This window comes from Pleurodeles waltl, chromosome 12, assembly GCF_031143425.1.
Source record: "Pleurodeles waltl isolate 20211129_DDA chromosome 12, aPleWal1.hap1.20221129, whole genome shotgun sequence".
Taxonomy (NCBI): domain Eukaryota; kingdom Metazoa; phylum Chordata; class Amphibia; order Caudata; family Salamandridae; genus Pleurodeles; species Pleurodeles waltl.
In genome coordinates, this window is record NC_090451.1 from 674,706,472 (window position 1) to 674,723,903 (window position 17,432).

Here is a 17,432-nt window from a genome sequence, read left to right on the forward strand (position 1 = left end):
TCAATTGGTTTTTAAACAAGGTCATGGGGAGGCCATGGAATATGTATGGTAATTTATGTAACAAGATCACTTTGATGAGGCTAGTACATCCTAAGAGGGGAGAAGCAACATCTCCTGTTTATTAAGCAGTCCGTTTGTTTATTTGCCACTAGGTGTACAGCAATTGGGTCTCAAATTTCCATTTGGTGGTTAGCTATACCTCTAGAGAATTCATTTTTGGGCCTGTAATCCATCATACACTGGTAGTTGACAGATGCTCAAAATGTAAGTTTAGCCTTTTTTTAATTTATAACCAGAGACCTTACTGAAAGAAGAAGAAGCGGCTCGGTTGATGGCTTAGCTAGGGTTGTGTTGTGACTAGCACATCATCAGCATAAGGCAGCAGGTTAATTTCAGCTCCAGGAAAGTTTACTGGGGAATATCTTGTCTTTTAGACAAGAGGTGAAAAAGGGTCCATATATAGGACATGAAGTACCAGACAGAGTATATTCTCTCCGGGTGCCACGGGTGATGGTAGATGGTAGTGCTGGGTGGTCGTTGACGGTTAATAATGTTGTGGCCTTGAAGGAACCCATGTTCTAATAACGTCATCATTAGTTTATTTTTGATGATAAAAGACAGGCGTACATTTTATAGCCCAAGTTTAGGAGTGAGATTGAGTGGTTTGAGTTCAGTTGTAGTGGTCGTTTTTAAGGAAACGCATGATTTGAAGAGAGTTCAAAGAGGGATGGATTGATGCACCCAACATGATGTCATCGATTAATTGCAGGAAAAGCAGAGCAATCTCATTGCGGATAGCTTTACGTAGCTAACTCAGATTTATGTCCATGACTACAGCTTTGCCTAACTGGGCGCATTGGTCGGCTTTGGTCGGCTCCTAGGAGTTTCTCTAAAGTGTGCTGGTGCAGTGAGCTTATTTTGTTGAGCAGGGTTTGGGAGCAACACTTCATCCAGAAAATGGCCAAAACAATTTACATTGATACAACCGTCAAATGATGCAATAGTGAGTTGTCTATTAAAATAAGTAAAATCAGCAAGGATCACAGGAGCTGAGGATTAGTGTTTACGCTTATAATTGACAGCTTCTAGGATGGTGTGGTGAGATATGCTATTGTGGATTTGAGCATCAAGAAGTAATCCAGCTTTGAGCCCTTTCTCATACCAGATGCATCTGGAAGATCACATTTTTATGGCCGTGGTTTAGTATGGGGTACTTTATTCTGATTTAGGCTATGAACAAGATCTTCCCAGATTAATTGATGTTCTAAAATTATTGTTTTATTGTAGATAAACTGCGAGTTAAAACATTTACACCGGCCTGGATTTTAGCTAGGCATATCCTGGAATTACTAAGGAAAAAGAGCACATATATTATAAGTCTTAATTATCAATAAAACACAATGTCAAAGAACATGCATTCCTACTGAAAGTATCACTATATTGGTCGAAATTTAGGATGTGATTGTTGCATGGGCCTATGAATTCAATCCTGCTAAATATGAATATGTTGCTCATTAGCAGAGACATAGATAACTCCTGGGTGGACAATATGCCCCAGAACAGGTTTATAAGAAGAGTTGCATGTCAGTGATGGCAATGGGGTCAATTATGTTTTCTATTGATTTATCAGAAAATACACCACTGCTACATCACTGGGGCGATGTCTGCACGCTTATTAGTTCATAGCAGAGTGTTGGCTGTCATCCTTTTCCAGCACTGTGGATGGTACCCAACCTGGATATTGAATGAACTCCCCAGTTCGACAGCTCTAGCCGAGGTCTCCCACTCAAGGACATGCTGTTTAGCCAGCTAAAATAGATCCTCTTAAATGTAGAGGGATAAGACTATCTAGCTTTTCCTTTACTTCCTACCTCTGTTTTGAGCATATTCCAGAATATGATGTTGTGATAAATATGAAATTGCTCCCCCCGGGGTGCCTTTGGATCAAAGGTGCCAACCTTCACACTCTTAGTGGTAATGTTTGGATGTTTTTGCAGGTTGATGATATTGTACAAGTCACTGCTGCCATCAAAGGCGATGTCATCTCCAAACTTGTTCCAGAAGCGTACTTTCTTCATGTAATGGTGGACCTGGTTGAAGGCAAGGGAAGTGAGATTGCAAGCATTAGAATGTGAATTGCTGCTCTACAATCTTTAAATCAATGTAAATAAATCATTTTCATCTCATACCAATATGGACTAAGCCCCTGCAAAAGCACAACTGTCATTTCATAAACAGAAGAAAATGCAGCCGGTACACAAAACTCGCCCAAACAAGAAAACTCTTTGCACATCATCCATTGCACCTTGTGGGCTCCCCTTCCTCAGTATTTCATCTCTCTGCCTTTCTCTTTCTTGTTCTTTCCTTCTCTCTCAGCTGCATTTCTATTTCTATCTCTTCTTCTATCTCCCCCTTGCCTTTTGGTAATGGATTGAAACTTTATACTTTCAAGAACATGACGGTATTATGGATTTCATCTTCATAAATTTCTTCCAATAAGGCACGAGGTTGTGCTTAACAGAAGGTTATCTTTTACACATGATTGGATGAGATAAACAGAGCTATGAGAGCTTTGGCTGTTATAATGCTTTCCCACCCACCACCATTTCTCACCTGCCATGGTGTCATGGTCCACAAATCAGCACATGATTTGTTAATGAAGGGTCCTTGCCCTGGTTTACATAACCTGATGTCTTCAAGTGCATGAGCCACCATGTAAATTGCATTATATACATTATAGTTGATTCTCGAAGTTGGGTTGTCAAATGAAGGGTTCTTAAACATTCTCAGGTCCTCAACACCTGAGCAAAATGCTTCCATCTTTAGATTTCCATCTGACTGGTTCATGCTGGTGTCATGTTGTGGCCATTGGCACCCAAAAGCCTCTTCCCAGAAATAATTAGCAAACATATTGTTTGGCAATGATGAAGGGTGAACTTTAAGAAGAAACTCTTTCAAACCAGGAATCCACCTCTCCTGCATTTCAAACCCAAGGGCACCATTCAGCATGTCTTCTACCTCTTGTGTGTTATGCTTAAGCAAGATGGACCCAATTGAAATGGGGATCCAAACCTTTCCAGTTAGATTCTCTCTTGAAAGTGCAGTTATTACTGGATTTCTATATGGTTCATTAGAGTAGATAATAATGACATTGGCTGAAGACTTCTTGACTACTTCAACAATGGCATTGACTTTAAGAGCTGATGTCACCAATGGGATGCTCTCATGAAAGGCAACACAAACCCCAAGCTTCTGAAACTCTTCCTTCACAATAAATGATCCAATATCACCCAAGTCATTATCTGAAGAAAGCAGGCCCACCCAAGTCCAGCCAAAGTGCACTACTAGCCTAGCAATCCCCATAGCTTGGACATCATCAGAAGGCACAGTACGCAAAAAAGATGGAAACTGCAACTTATCCTTTAGCAGAGGGCTGGATGAAAAGTAACACACCTAGAAAAAAATGAAGAGGTTCAGTTATCATCTGACCAAACATGAGCCTCGATGTAACATTACATGCGCATAAGTACATACACTACCAGTTAATTTTAACACATCTTGTATTCCCTCATGGGGGTTCATGAATCAAAGAAAGCTATTTTGCACATGTCCTTTATTCCATAGCAGTTTGGAAAGACACATAGATAGCAACCAAAATGCAAGGGTTTGTTGCAGGTCCCAATGTAGAATTGGATCCAAGGATAGTCACATATTATCCTGAGACAAAATTATGTGTTAATATGGCATTACTATTAAACTAAAGTCTGTTAATTAAAATGCAGTCATCACTGCTACTCCACAGAGTGCTTTCTGAGATATCTGATTTGGAGACTTTCTGGCATTGTTGACAGCCCCTATAACTGCGACCTCTCTTAAAAGTACTGTATGAAGGACCTCTGATTTTGAACAAATGATGTAATAATCTGCATGGGTACACAGGGGGTTCTGATATAATGTAGAGATCTGACTAGAAGACAGCAAAACTCTCATAAGCAGTGTCACACTCAAGAAATTCATGCTCCTGCCACAATCATTTTCATCTTAGTAAGTAAGTAAGTAAGTAAGATTTTACAGAGCGCGCAAATGCCAAGGGGTCTTAGCACTAACATACTAATGCTGAGTTGAACAAAGGGAAACTACTTAGTGCTGGAGACAAATAGCCATGTCTTCACAGACTTCCTAAAAAAGATGACTGTTCGTTTGAGATCTCAAAGAGAAAGGCATAGAATTCCAAAGCTTACAGACCAAATAGGAGAAGCTTGTTCCATTCCGCTTCACCTGTATAATTTTGGGAATAGGTACTAGCTTGGCAACCGATGATCTTAAAACATGTCTGGGAACTTTCCATAAAAAGGTGTTCTGAAAGTAATAAGGGCCAACTCCATGTAGGACTTTGTGTACCAGATGCAAGGCCTTACATTTTACCCTTTCAGCAACAGGCCACCAGTGAAGATTTTGAATGATTTTTTAAATAGAGCTGAATTTGGGAATTTTTAAAACAGGTGGGCTGTTGCAGTTTGCAAGGACTGTAACTTTGATTGAGGGTGTTTATGAATTCCCAGATAGAGAGTATTGCAATAATCTATCTTGGATAAAACCAAGGCAACTACTACCATTTTTTGAATGTCAAAAGGAATAATTAGAAAACCATTTTGAGTGTTTTTATTAGATAGAAATATAAAGATGACATATAGTTGATCTGTTCAGAAAAACAGAGTTGACAATCAAACACAATCCCAAGGTTTTCCAGTTTCCTTACTGGAGATGGAAGAGCACCTATATTAACTGGCTTCCATGAATCATTTCAAAATAAGATATAATTCCCAAAGAGTACCACCTCAGATTTCTCCAAGCTCAACTTAAGGCAGTTTTCTTGCATCCAAATTGCAATGTTCGCCAAGCAATTACTAAATTCATTGGCAACAGCGTTGATGTCAGCTGCAATTGATACGACAATTTGCTTATCGTCGGCTTAGGATATTACGGAAAAAACATGAGATCAAATAAGTTTTGGCAAGTGGGGTAACGTAGATGATATATAATGTTGGGGATAATGATGATCCCTGAGGTACACCACATGGAAGCGAGAATGAATCAGAGGTGTACCCCCTAGCACCTCAGTCTGGTCTCTGTTTGATAGAAATTAACTAAGGAGGGTCAGATCTGTACCCCTGGTGCCCGCCTTTGCTAGCCTGTTGGTAAGTACTAGATGGTTCACTGTATCAAACATGTTTGAGAGGTCCATCAGGATCAGTGCAGCCCTTCCTCCCTTGTCCATCTGTCTGCAGATCTCCTCAGTAGCAATGAGTAACACTGATTCTGTACAATGCTGTGGCCTGAAGCCATGTTGCATGGATTCCAGAATATTGTTGCCCTCCAAAAAGTCCATCAAGTCTTCATTTATAGCATTTTCCAAGATTTTCACGGGGAATGGTAAATGAGAGATAGGCCGATAGTTTTTAACCTCACTAGAATCCTGGGTAGTTTTTTTTTTAAAAAGACACACCAAAGCCTTTTCCAAATTACTGGAAAAAGTCCTGAGATCAGCACTTTATTTAAATGTTTCACAAGCTGTACCACAATCGTATTAGGAACCAGTTGCCAGATGTATGGCAGACACTGCTCCATGAGAAACCAGATTTAATGGTTTCCATCAGACTTTTTACTCTATCTTCAGTAAATAAGGTAAAATTGTCCTAACTATTTGATATATCATTAAGATTTTCATGCGGTCTCCGAACCGAGGATCAGGAGAGGTCATCTTTGTGATTTGTATTCTGGCCAACAGAGAATGCCTCAAGATCACTATTTACTTTCTTTTGAAAGTTCTCGGCAAGTTGATCTTATTTAGGCATCTTCACCAAGATCACACATCTCCCTGATTTTAAAGATGACATACCTTCACCTGGCACATCCTGTCACCTTTACCCACTCAAAAATGAAATTTTGTTGTGACAGAAAGGTTTTTTGTTCAGTAGACCAGTTGACAAACATACTCTAGATCCTCCTTATTTTGCCTCGGTCCTGAATGATATCTCATTGATATTACAATTTACAGTAATTTTCTTCACAAATCTTTAATGATGATTCATTTTATTTGCTTGGGATATTTAAAACAATTGGTAAACACCAGAGAACATAACAGGCATATTATTTGAAGATAACTTTGAGCTGTGTTTTGGTGGATGTGTTATGCTTTATAATGGGAGGAGGTAATGGAACGCAAAGCAGAAATTCATAAGAGAACTTGTCAGGGAGATCTATCAGTTTTGAAATAGGTGATACTGCTTGAGTAAGTAGGTATTAATGTGCCTTCTAGATTGCTTTAGAAAGGGTCATGGCTGATTTAGAGGAGAATGTGATGCCAATGCATTGATTCATACACCAAGAAGGCTTGTCTCCTTCTCCTCTTATTTTAACAAGACAGGACATAGCACCAAGCCCAGCGCCTTCTCAGTGTCAATCAAGAGTAGAGCCTGTGTCTCAGTGGATTGTTGTTCCAAGGAAAATAATATTGTCCCACTGTTCCATGCTTAGGTAATGCTTCTGTGTCACTCCCCAGCTTCTACAGCGAGGGTGAATGCTGTGTTGTCCACTCACTTTCTGATACATTAGGGAACAAGGCAGGGTATCCCTTCTCCCCTCTCTTGTTTGCTCTAGTGATGGAGGCTTTGGCCGAATGGGAGCGATTTAATACTAAGGTCTGGCGCCTGTGCAGACACCAAGATCATGAGGACCATATGCAGATAATGCCCTGTTGTATGTGCATCACCCCCGCCTTATGCATATATTCAGGATTTATGGGAAGTCTCCATCCTTAAGGTAAAACAGCACAAATCTGTGGTCCTCTCAATAAGTGGCTCCCCAGCTGCTTTGGGTATTGATGCTGGTGGCCCACTGAAGAGTGCTCCTAGCTTTAAATACTTGGAGTTAAGTGTTTCACAGGATCAGATGACCAGCTGGGAGCTTAATATTGTCCCTCTAGTACACCAAGCGAAACCACACCTCAAGGTCTGGGGTAGACTGCTGCTCTAGAAAATGGGCCATGGTGCCCTATTTAAAATGATCATGCTAGTGCAACTTTTATACATTCTCTAAACATACCCACGCTTCCTTCGAGGAGCTTTTTTCATTTCCTTGCAATCCGTAATTATGAACTATACATGGGCAGGGAAGACACCAAGGGCAGGTTTTAATAAACACATATGGGCATCGTATGTTGGGGGGTGATTTTTGCCCATCATAGGCAATACTGTCAAGCTGCCCAACTATTGGGAATAAATTAATGGTTGTTTGCAGCAAGGCAGGGTCTGCAATGTGGCTGAAGGTTGTGGTGGCGGGAGTGTCGCGTCTTCTGTCACAGCTACAGAGTAACCAGGGAGCTGCCATTGACTGCAAGGATTTCTCTTGATCGCTGCCACGTGCACTCAGAGACATGAAATGGCATTGGTGGATCACAAAAGAAATTCTCCTTTGGCACAGCAAATGGCCACTGGAGGTTTCCCGGTTGCATGACTTTTCTGGGTGGGACGCCATGGGGGTAGCCAGGGAGGGGGTGTTAGGTGGCCTCAAGTATCTAAACATTCAGCCAAATGCAGACAGAGCTTGACCTCAACTATACAATTTTTCTGATATCTTCAGTTCAGGCATGAGGCTTCAAAAGACCACTCACAGTATGTACCTAACTTCATTCAACCCTTTGGAGTCTAAAATAGTGCTGGAACTAATGGGGAAAAAGCCAATCTAAACTATGCAGAGCATTAATTGTTAATATGCCTGACCCAACACAGACTTTGAGGGATAGAGGTGAGCTAGATCTGACTCCCCTACATGATGAAGATTGGGCTGAGGCGAAAATGGCTGCTGCACAAAAATAAGAAGCCCTAACGCAGCCTGCACACCATGTGATGATGATGTGGATATCTTTATTCATATGGTATGGGAATGCCGTGTGGTCCATAGGTACTGCTGTAGAATTAATGAAGCATTAGCTCTGGTGATTGGGGTGACCCCGACAGTCGCACCTACAATGGCACCACTAAGGATAATGTTGGGATGGGATGGACATTGGACGGGGATGAGACAGGTTGTACTGGACCTAAGGATTGCTAAAAGGGAACTACTCAATTTGTAGAGTGCAATGGCTGCCCCAACCCCCCGGGATCTGATTGGACTGGGCAGTGGATTTCTGCATCTGGGGAGGGGATGCCCATAAGATTATGCAAAAATATCATACATGTCTCAGTAAATATTCTAAATATTCTAAAACTTTCGATTCTGACCGATTAGTCAGAGTAATTTTGGTAATTCAATATTAGTCTTTAAAGAGGAATTTGCCAATAATTACGCAAGTACACCTGCTCGCATAATTGAGAGTAATTTGGGGGAAAGACCTACCGCAAACACAAATTTAACAAACATGAGTGGCCAATCGTGTTCGCTATTAATGTTCTGCTGCATTTAGCAAAATACATTCTCACGTCCGTTTGATAAGCATGGGTGCAATCTGAGCTACGTAGATAGGGCTGAATGACAGGAGCAAATTTGAGGAAATTGAACCTCAAGAGCACATTTAGCAAGTGCAAGCCGCTGCACATGCTCACTACTCATGTATTATTGCACTTAGCGCTATTTCTTTGGTGCACCAAAATACATTCTTGCATAAATTTTGGCATGAGGGGGTATGTGTACGCTAAGAAATAGCGCTAAACGCAGAATCATTCTCACTTCATAATTAGGCACAATCTTGTAGAATTCTTGGGTAGTTCTGCGTGTTTACACTACACAGAATAAAGCAAGTTACGCCCACCCCTTCTTGAAACCCATGCCTATGTCTAGGGTGGTATGAACTTCTAATCAGTGCTTAATTTGTAAATAAAATCGTGCCGGGGCTCAAAGCCCTCCTCTTAAACACACAGCTGCTGCAATTAAATGTGGGAACATGGAATACTGAGGCAGCGTGATCCTAAAGCCATCTCAAGCCTCTTCAATCCATATAAAGCCACTCCCTGCTCCTTCAGCTCACTCTTGCAGCTTTCTGCTTTCTCCCTTTGTGACGCCTTTTCGTTTTTCCCTTCCTCCGTCTTTCCTATGTGTGTCTTTTGCTCGCAGCAAATGCTTGAGGCAGAAGAATAAGCCCCGGCACTCAAAAATAAGTGCCGGTGCTCAGCACCGGAAACAACAAGCACAAATTAAGCACTACTTCCAAATATCCATTGTCCGAAAGTTTTCTGAGTGGGCGAGAGCATGAGAAGACACGTCTCTTTTGTGCAATATGCAGAGAATGTCAGGATGCATTTTTAAGGGTCTTCAGGGCTAGAGTCTGTAAAGGTTCTGGATTGAATCACCTATTGTGTTCTTTGCCCAGGGGGTCATTTGATTTAGTTTGGATAAAAGTAATCTCTCAGTGTTTAGTTGATTTATTAGCACCATTTTTTTTTACAGAAACACTGATATGTATTTTTGATTATGGTGACTGGAAAGGTGTGATAGATGTCGAATACTGAATTCAAATCTTTGATTAACTATGAATATAGGATGGGCAAGAACTGATGAGAAATTAGGGCAGTTACTTTTTGGTGGGAGCAGAATTGGTGAATAAACTTTTATGTAACATTTGACATTTGGAATTGAAATGAAAAGGACTTTGCATTGACTGAGACTTGCTGGTACATCTTAGGATTTGAACATGTTCTTTAAGCTTGGTGATGGTAGTCTGCTTTTTATGTTGCAGAACGCCTGCTGGAGTGTTAGAGGTTTTAGAGATTTGTTGCGCTTTTTTCAACTTTAAGAACGTTCTTACCTTTGAGAAAATAGTTCATTATAAAATAATAATGTTCTTTGGTTCTAAATGTATTTCTTTTTGTTTTAGTGCAAGTGCTTTTTTTTAAGAAAAGTTAGGTCAGCTTCACTTTATTTGTGGAAGGAAGTGCTGACATCCCTAGGTCCTTGAATTTCGGATGAAGCTGAGTTGGATACCTGTGCCATCTGTGCGTGGCTTATAAGCTGATGGATGTTGATTAGAATGAGGTTGTGGTCTGACCAGTCTACATCTAAAGTCTTAGAACAGTGGTTCTCAACCTGTGGTCCATGGAATCCTGGGGGTCCCCGAAGCCTCCTCACATGGTCCGTGACTGCTTAGAAAATTAAATGATATTAACAGCTTAGGATCCCAGCTTTCGGTAATGACTCAGTGAGGGGGTCTCTGGATTCCAATAATAATTCAGTGGGAAGCCTCCGGGTTCCAGTAATGATAAAGTGGGGGTCCACAGCTGTCAAAAGATTGGGAACGACTACCTTAGGACATTAAATCATTGTCAGATTGGTGATTTACCCTGCTTGGGTAAAAAGTCTGTTTTTTGCGAAAGAGCACCTGTCACATTAGGAGTAATGCTGCCGCACTGTGTGTGCATGGATGTGGGTACGTGTGTCCCAGTGTTCTTTTGTCTAAACAGCCTCTAGTGCAGCATCGGTTTGTTTATTGAATGGTAGTTGCATGGATAAGGTTTTATTTCATTTCTTTGTGTATCAATTGCTATGCTCAATGTCTATGTGCGTGCTATTGTACACATGATTCTGGTGTCATATGTGAGATGGTCTGAGACCAACTGGAAATTATTTCTATCTACAATTTTTTTAAAGAAAGAGGTAAGATTTTTTGGTATTGTTCCCACCGTTTACCTTAAAATCTGTGACATAGGTCCAACAAAGGTAGGACTTCTGTGAGGTGATACATTCGTCAATGATTTTGTTGTTCAGCTCGGTGTGGAAGAGTATTATGTGACACAGACTATATGATTTTGGTATGGAAAGGTATAATTAAACTTTTAGGATTTAAAGTTGCTTAAACAGCAGGGCCTTGTCTGGGATGTTTGTGCGCCTGGATACCTGGAGGAACCACAGTGGATGCTATGGATTTAAACTTGATAGTGACACGGTGATGAGGTCCACCTAAGATGGCCACAAATTTGTCTTCAGTGGGATTGCAGAAAGTGTAAACAATGTAATGTTAAGGTTTATGTTCATGTTTATGTTAATGTAATGCTTTTGTTATGTTTAGTTATGTTAAGTTTAGTCATGTCATGTCATGTTATGTTATGTAATGTCACTTTGTAGAGCCCACAGCACACACGTCACAAGGTTATCCAGGCACTGAACAGCTGGAGTGGTGTGGACTGAGCCATACCTGGGATCAGGTGGTTGCCATGTCTTCAGTCAGTTTCTTGCAAGCTTGTTTGCATTATTATGCATTGAAGAAAACAGAGATCACCTTTGTTGTTGCTGATGCACAGTTTACATGTCAGCTCCTCAAACAGAGGTTTATTTTTCAGGATTTGTTTAATGCCAGTTGTATTCCCCTGAAACAAAACATCAGGACACTGCAACAGCACTTCCAAACCTGCCAGATCAGACTCCCTGCATGTGAACTATCGAGGGAAGGGATGCAGTTGACAACAGGGGAGAGGGGTGCAGCGTTAGGTACTCCCAGTTCCTCTTAAACCTGAACCCAGCCTGAGTCAGCGAGAACCCCCCCTCCGATCTCAATCTGCTGACAACAGTTGTCTCGTTTCAGCATTGCTATTTTTTTTATAATTACACAGAGCCACCAATAAAGGTCAACTGTTTCATTTCCTCTCTGATTAGTTGTTTTGCTTTAAAAAAAAAAGTATTTTGAAATATCTGTTTTCCATCATTTACTAAAAATGTTCCCAAAGTGTCCTAAATTTACATTTTACTCACCACCCTCCTATGTAAACCCTTAGTCTCTCTAACATCTTTTATTCTATTGTAAGAAACCTCGTTGGTGGCTTAAAAGGGGCTGCTTTCAAGCCATTCCAGAAAAATATAGTTCTGCTTGCTGACCTGGGTTTCACACCTTCGGGTTCAGGATGCAGTCCGAGACAAGAGTGTGTAGAGAGGCAGATAACCTGGAAACCGTGGTTCGCCAGTAATAACTGGACTTCAGAACACATTATAACCTCCTAAAACATGGTCCCATTTCTATCACCATTGGCGATAGACTTGCTACTCTTTCTGAATCAACCAGGGACCTTGAGTAGTCTTTCCTCAATATCTCCAGATGTTTCCCAATCAAACATCAGCTTACTACTCTCCTTTGTGATGTGAAAGTCTATATAGCCTGCCCTTCCATTCCAGCAGTAAGGCCTGGGATTCGTGTGACTGGTGAGGCTCTCACAGAAGTCAGTAGGACTGCTAGGCACCCAGACACCAATCCTTCTTCTTCCTGCTCCTATTGACTCATGGCAGAGAAGGAAATCCCCATTTATCTGGAGCTGGTCATAGTCCCAAGACTTCTAGCCATTGCCTTCTCCAAGCGCTAGCAGGAGCAATTATCTCATCGGGTCACTCAGCTTGAGGCACCATAAAATATGCAGAATGCCTTTAATCAATGTTCTTAGAGACTCTGTGCTGTCATAATCAATCTCGGTTAGTCATCATGTGATCACCAGGGTTTTTGCTTGTCATGTGGTGCACACCTCTAGTGAGATAGTTGGAAATTGTACCTCTCGGCAGAGCAGTGACCAGCTCATGAGTGACATATGAGCCCAGCCCTCATGATACTTGAATTCAAATGGAGGGATATGCAAAAATCACTTTACACTTGCACCAAAAGGACACACAGGGCTCTTCAAAGGCTTGGGCTAGCATGTGCAGAGTCGCTTTGAATGAGGAATAATTCTGCACACCAACCAGCGCTTATGTTATGTCATCTTTGGATGTATCGCTGCCTGAAGCTCCCTGGGTCATCTCAGGGTAATGCTTATTCTAGAGGAGATTGTCTGCCTCCTTCCGCAGTCTCCACAGCGCTGTCGTTATGGACACTGTTTCCATAGCATTGTCCTTAAGGTCATGAGTATGCAATGGGACATAATAGCTCAGTGAATAATTCCCCACAGCTACCTTCTTGTCGTTGCCAAACCTTGTTCACCTTTTTCACTGGGGTTCTCCTATCCAGCAACCCTAGCTGACTCCATTTGCTGATGAACGTGAGGGTGGGCAGCCAAGAACTAGTCCTTTATGGTGACGAGGACATATTTTTTCTCTTGTAAGGCTTCCTCCTATTCCACAAGGGCCACCTGAATGTTGTTGCATAATTTACACTGGTTTTTAATAACTTGGCACCAAACTGTTGAAGCCAGAGAGTAGGGTCTTGATACAAGAGTCTGGAGCCACTCAGATAGGATACAGGGTAGCCTGCTTACTTTTATGGACATGCATAAAGTCCCACTGTTGATTTGTCAATTTACGCTTTTCACTTATATGTGTAATTCATTCATCTGACATTAGAAAAAAGAACCATAGAATGTTGTGCTAAATGTTATTTGTTAATGGGCCATCGACAATCAGACCCACTTCACACAATCTTATGGAGATTTACTCAATTACTCAGTCGAGAAATGGTAGCTTACCTGTGGGTATCTGAAGAGCCCCAGGATACGTGCAACGGATATTGACCGAGCCGACGATGAGTCCGCAATAATGGCAGCCAGCGGCTCTTTGTGTTGGCAGCGGTAGTTCACGATGGGTACATCATTTCCTGTCAAGATCATCAAAGTGCCTAGAATAGCGCGCCTCATAGACAGGCATGTGTCGGAAACTAGGAAGCCCAGTGTGATGTTTGGGAGGAAGCTCTGCTCTTGATTGATTTCCTTGATGGCGAAGGCCATTGTTTGAAGCCAAATGTAGTTAGGGATGGAGAACCTGGAATAGTCAAATTATGGGTAAATGAGCTATTGGAACACGTGTTCAGTGCTAGTAGAATATGTTATTGTGTATCAAGTATTTAATTATATACAGCTGTTTAAAAATAAATTATAAAAGGGGATTATTTTTGGCCATTTGGGGTGGAAGTTTTTTTTTTATCCCATCTGCATTGTGCTCTCTAACATAAAATCTCCCACCACAAACTCAACAAATGTTCACAAGCAAGGCACTGAGCCAGGGCTATGCATAGATTCCTAACACAGTGAAGCATTACTAATAGTCGATTGTGCATCAAAATCTCGTAATATCTTTCATCCCACTCCATGATTAGAGACAACCTACCATTAATTTCCTTTTTACTGTATGCCTACCCCTACCCCATTTGATGTAAAGATAATAAAAGTATTACCTCTGACAACCTGGCACTATTGGGCGCTCTGTGAATGTGAACATCTGATTGGTATTGTCTTGGGTGATCGGAAAAGTCCCTCCAATCAAAATATCTCCATCCATAGAGTAGAAAGCTTCATGTTGGCTTGTCAAGTCGCAGCTTTGGGTACTGGCTGAGGACAGAGGGGTGGGCATGGCCAACATCACCAGCAGAGTGGAGAGCTTCATATTCAGCTGTATTTTGATAAAGTGTTTTAAAGGGTAGTTCTCTCTTGGACTCACTAAATAAAAAGGTGACACAGAAACTCTGAAATGAAAGAACAGAAATAATGCTGAGATCACGAAAATATGCTCTACCCAATACTCTACCCAATATTCTAATTCCCATCTTCCTTAAGTTCTCTGCATTCTCTTTCTCTCACTGTATCATGCAATCTCTTGAAATAGAAACAGTCCCTGAATCCAAAGAGGAAAGCTCAGCCATAAGTGAGGTCCATTTATGGTATAGAAGGACTCGAAGAAGTTGAACAGGACGAAGCGGGCAGTAGCACAGGTTAGAGGTAGGAAGTGGGATGAGTACAGACGTGGGTGGCATCAAAATGCAAATGTGGGGACCTTAGCTTAGCTTTCTTTTGGTGGAGTCTGTGAGTGGAGAGAGACACAGTCAGGGTGTTGATGGAGAAGTGCTAGCAAATATGTCTACTGTCCCTTTTTGGTTTCAGTTTGATGGCACCCACCTCACTTTACCCACAATTGCAGTGCTGTATTCGCCACTACGCTGGTTATGCAAATGTGTGGATCCAAATGGGAACACCAGCTTTCTGTTTTCTGGGAGAGAATTAAATCTCACATTTTGGTCTGACCCCATCTCTCCAACATGCATTGGAATAAAGTAAAAAAGAGTCCCTTTGAAATTGTTATGTTTGATGCACCATGCACACTATGCCCTGGCCTGTCTGTGATGTAGGTTAGTGTCTTATGCCTGGGGTGCTGTCTCAGATCTGCCTCCATGGTTCTCTTGCCCTTCCCGTTTTTAGCCATTCGTTCCTGGGCAAATGCTCTTTTTTCAGTCAAAACTCCCACCCTTTAAAAATCTCTGGCTCTCACTCTTTGCTATACCTCAGACCAACTTAAATTGTCACCTTTCCTTTTTCCCCCTTTCCTTAGTTTAGTATCCTCTGCGCACCATCTCCCTCTGACTACAGCCTACACTAAGTCATGTTTGCCTTGATCTGTAATTTTGCATTACTGCAAATGTCCCACACCTCATCTCAATGTTCAGAAATTGTCCTTTTTTGAACCTTTGCAAACTAGCAACTGAGCAATACATCATCTCTGGTAGCTCATCTACTAAACCCACCATCCAGCCTTCCCTCAAACACCCAAGGAAAAACCTTGATGGCCTGGGAACGACTCACCAATGAAGAAACAACCAACTTAATGAGAATCATCAAGTCTAGGGCACCCAAAGACCACTACCCCCACCTTATCTATGACATGGGAGCGGCCCTTATCAGCAAAGTCCTCACCCACAACATGAACACCTCCATCACTTGCACGATGTTTATGAATGCCTGGAAACACACAAGGGTCAAACCGCTGCTAAAGGAACCCTCAGTAGACCCCACACAACTAGCAAACTACTGCCCAGTCCTCCTCCTAACCTATCTGGCCAAATTCATGAACAAACAACTCTCTCGCCACCTCAACTCACAACAGCTCTTAAACACCTTGCAATCAGGTTTCCAGCTGAACCACAGCCTTCAACAAGGTCTCCCACTTCACCCTGATCAGAAGACTACATGAGACAGGCCTACAAGGACTGCACCCAACTGGATGTGCTACTTCGTCACGTGAAGAACACAAACAGTCAACCAGCCACCCTACACATCAAAGGCAAGGAATGTGATATGTGGAGTACCCCAAGGATCATCCCTCAGCCCAACTTTATTCAATATTTACATGGCTCCAGTGGCAGACCTCATCAGACACCGGCTGCAAAAAATACCACTTCACCACATGCATGACCGAACTGCCTCAAACTAAACACTGACAAGACTGAAGTAGTGATCTTCTGAAGGAAAGCGTCTACCTGGGACTCTACCTGGTGGCCAACTAACATCGGACCCTCACCCACCCCCACCACCCACAGCAATAAATCTGGACAACAAGCTCAACATGACAGCCCAGTAAGCACAGTGACCTCCGCCTGCTTTTCCATTCTTAGGATGCTACGAAAGATCTGCAAATGCTATCTGAGGACACCTGGAAAATGGTTATACAGGCCATGATCACCGGTAGACTCGATTACGACAACACACACCATGCAGGAATCCCCAAGGACCTCCTGAACCGGCTCTAGACATTTCAAAACGATGCAGCAAGCCTCGTTCAGTCTACCTTGTTGTACCCACCTCACCCCATACCTCAGAGAAATGCACTGGCTCCCAATCAACAAATGCACCCAATTCAAACTGCTCACACACACATACAAAGCACTACACAACACCAACCCCGCATATTCACAGCCGCATACATGTCTACACAGCTTTCAGGCAGCTTCGCTCAGCCAGACTCGCACTGGCACAGATACCCTGCATCTTCAAAGCCACAGCCAGAGGCTGAGCCTTCTATCTCTCCGTAAATCATGGAATGACCCGCCCGCCACTTCGGAGCCTCCCCATCGCTTCTCAAGTTCTGTAAGAAGCTGAACTAGCTCTTGGATTAACGACACTAGGCGAAAGCTGCCTGTACACCTGTAAAGTGCCTGGATACCCACATGGGTGATCAGCGTGCTATACAAATATGCATAAAATAACATCTGTATTAACTCACCCCATCTCCACTAATGATGGCACTTAACTCCTTCTAATGTAATCCACCACAAAACACTGGGATAGATTCATGGAATGGCCTCTTTGAGAGCACCAGTCTAATGTCAATAGCCAATAATCTGTGGACTTACAACTAGCCTTGACATCCAGAGCAGAGCACTGCCCAGCATAAAGAGCTTCGACACCTCGCCAGGGACAGTGAGCGCTATACGAATGCAATTCCAATACAATGAAATGTGACTCGTCTGCTCTCCATGTCAGTATCTCTGTTCACTTCTATTGAATGAAGTATCCGGACACCCCAAAGCAAAGGTGCGCTTGACAAATTCACCGTTCAATCAATAGATCGATCAATTGTGAGCGTGCCCCGAGCTGCAGTTATAAGGTGTACCGCGACCAAAAGCTGGAGGATGAGAGATTGATAATGAAAACAGTTGCGAGTGAAATCAAACAGTTCCAAAGTACCTGGATCGCAGTCGTGGT

The 17,432-nt window shown here is 42.2% G+C and overlaps 1 protein-coding gene across 1 annotated transcript in view; it reads right to left on the bottom strand.

Annotated features, from left to right (window-relative positions):
- LOC138267186 (extracellular calcium-sensing receptor-like) overlaps positions 1 to 17,432 on the bottom strand; it is a 57,247-nt gene that overhangs the window by 26,635 nt on the left and 13,180 nt on the right. Inside the window, exons 2-4 of the mRNA XM_069216036.1 lie at positions 13,431 to 13,722; positions 2,614 to 3,453; positions 1,959 to 2,090 (exon numbers count right to left, since the gene is read on the bottom strand). Coding sequence (XP_069072137.1) covers positions 1,959 to 2,090; positions 2,614 to 3,453; positions 13,431 to 13,722 — 1,264 coding nt within the window. The remainder of the gene's footprint in view (positions 1 to 1,958; positions 2,091 to 2,613; positions 3,454 to 13,430; positions 13,723 to 17,432) is intronic.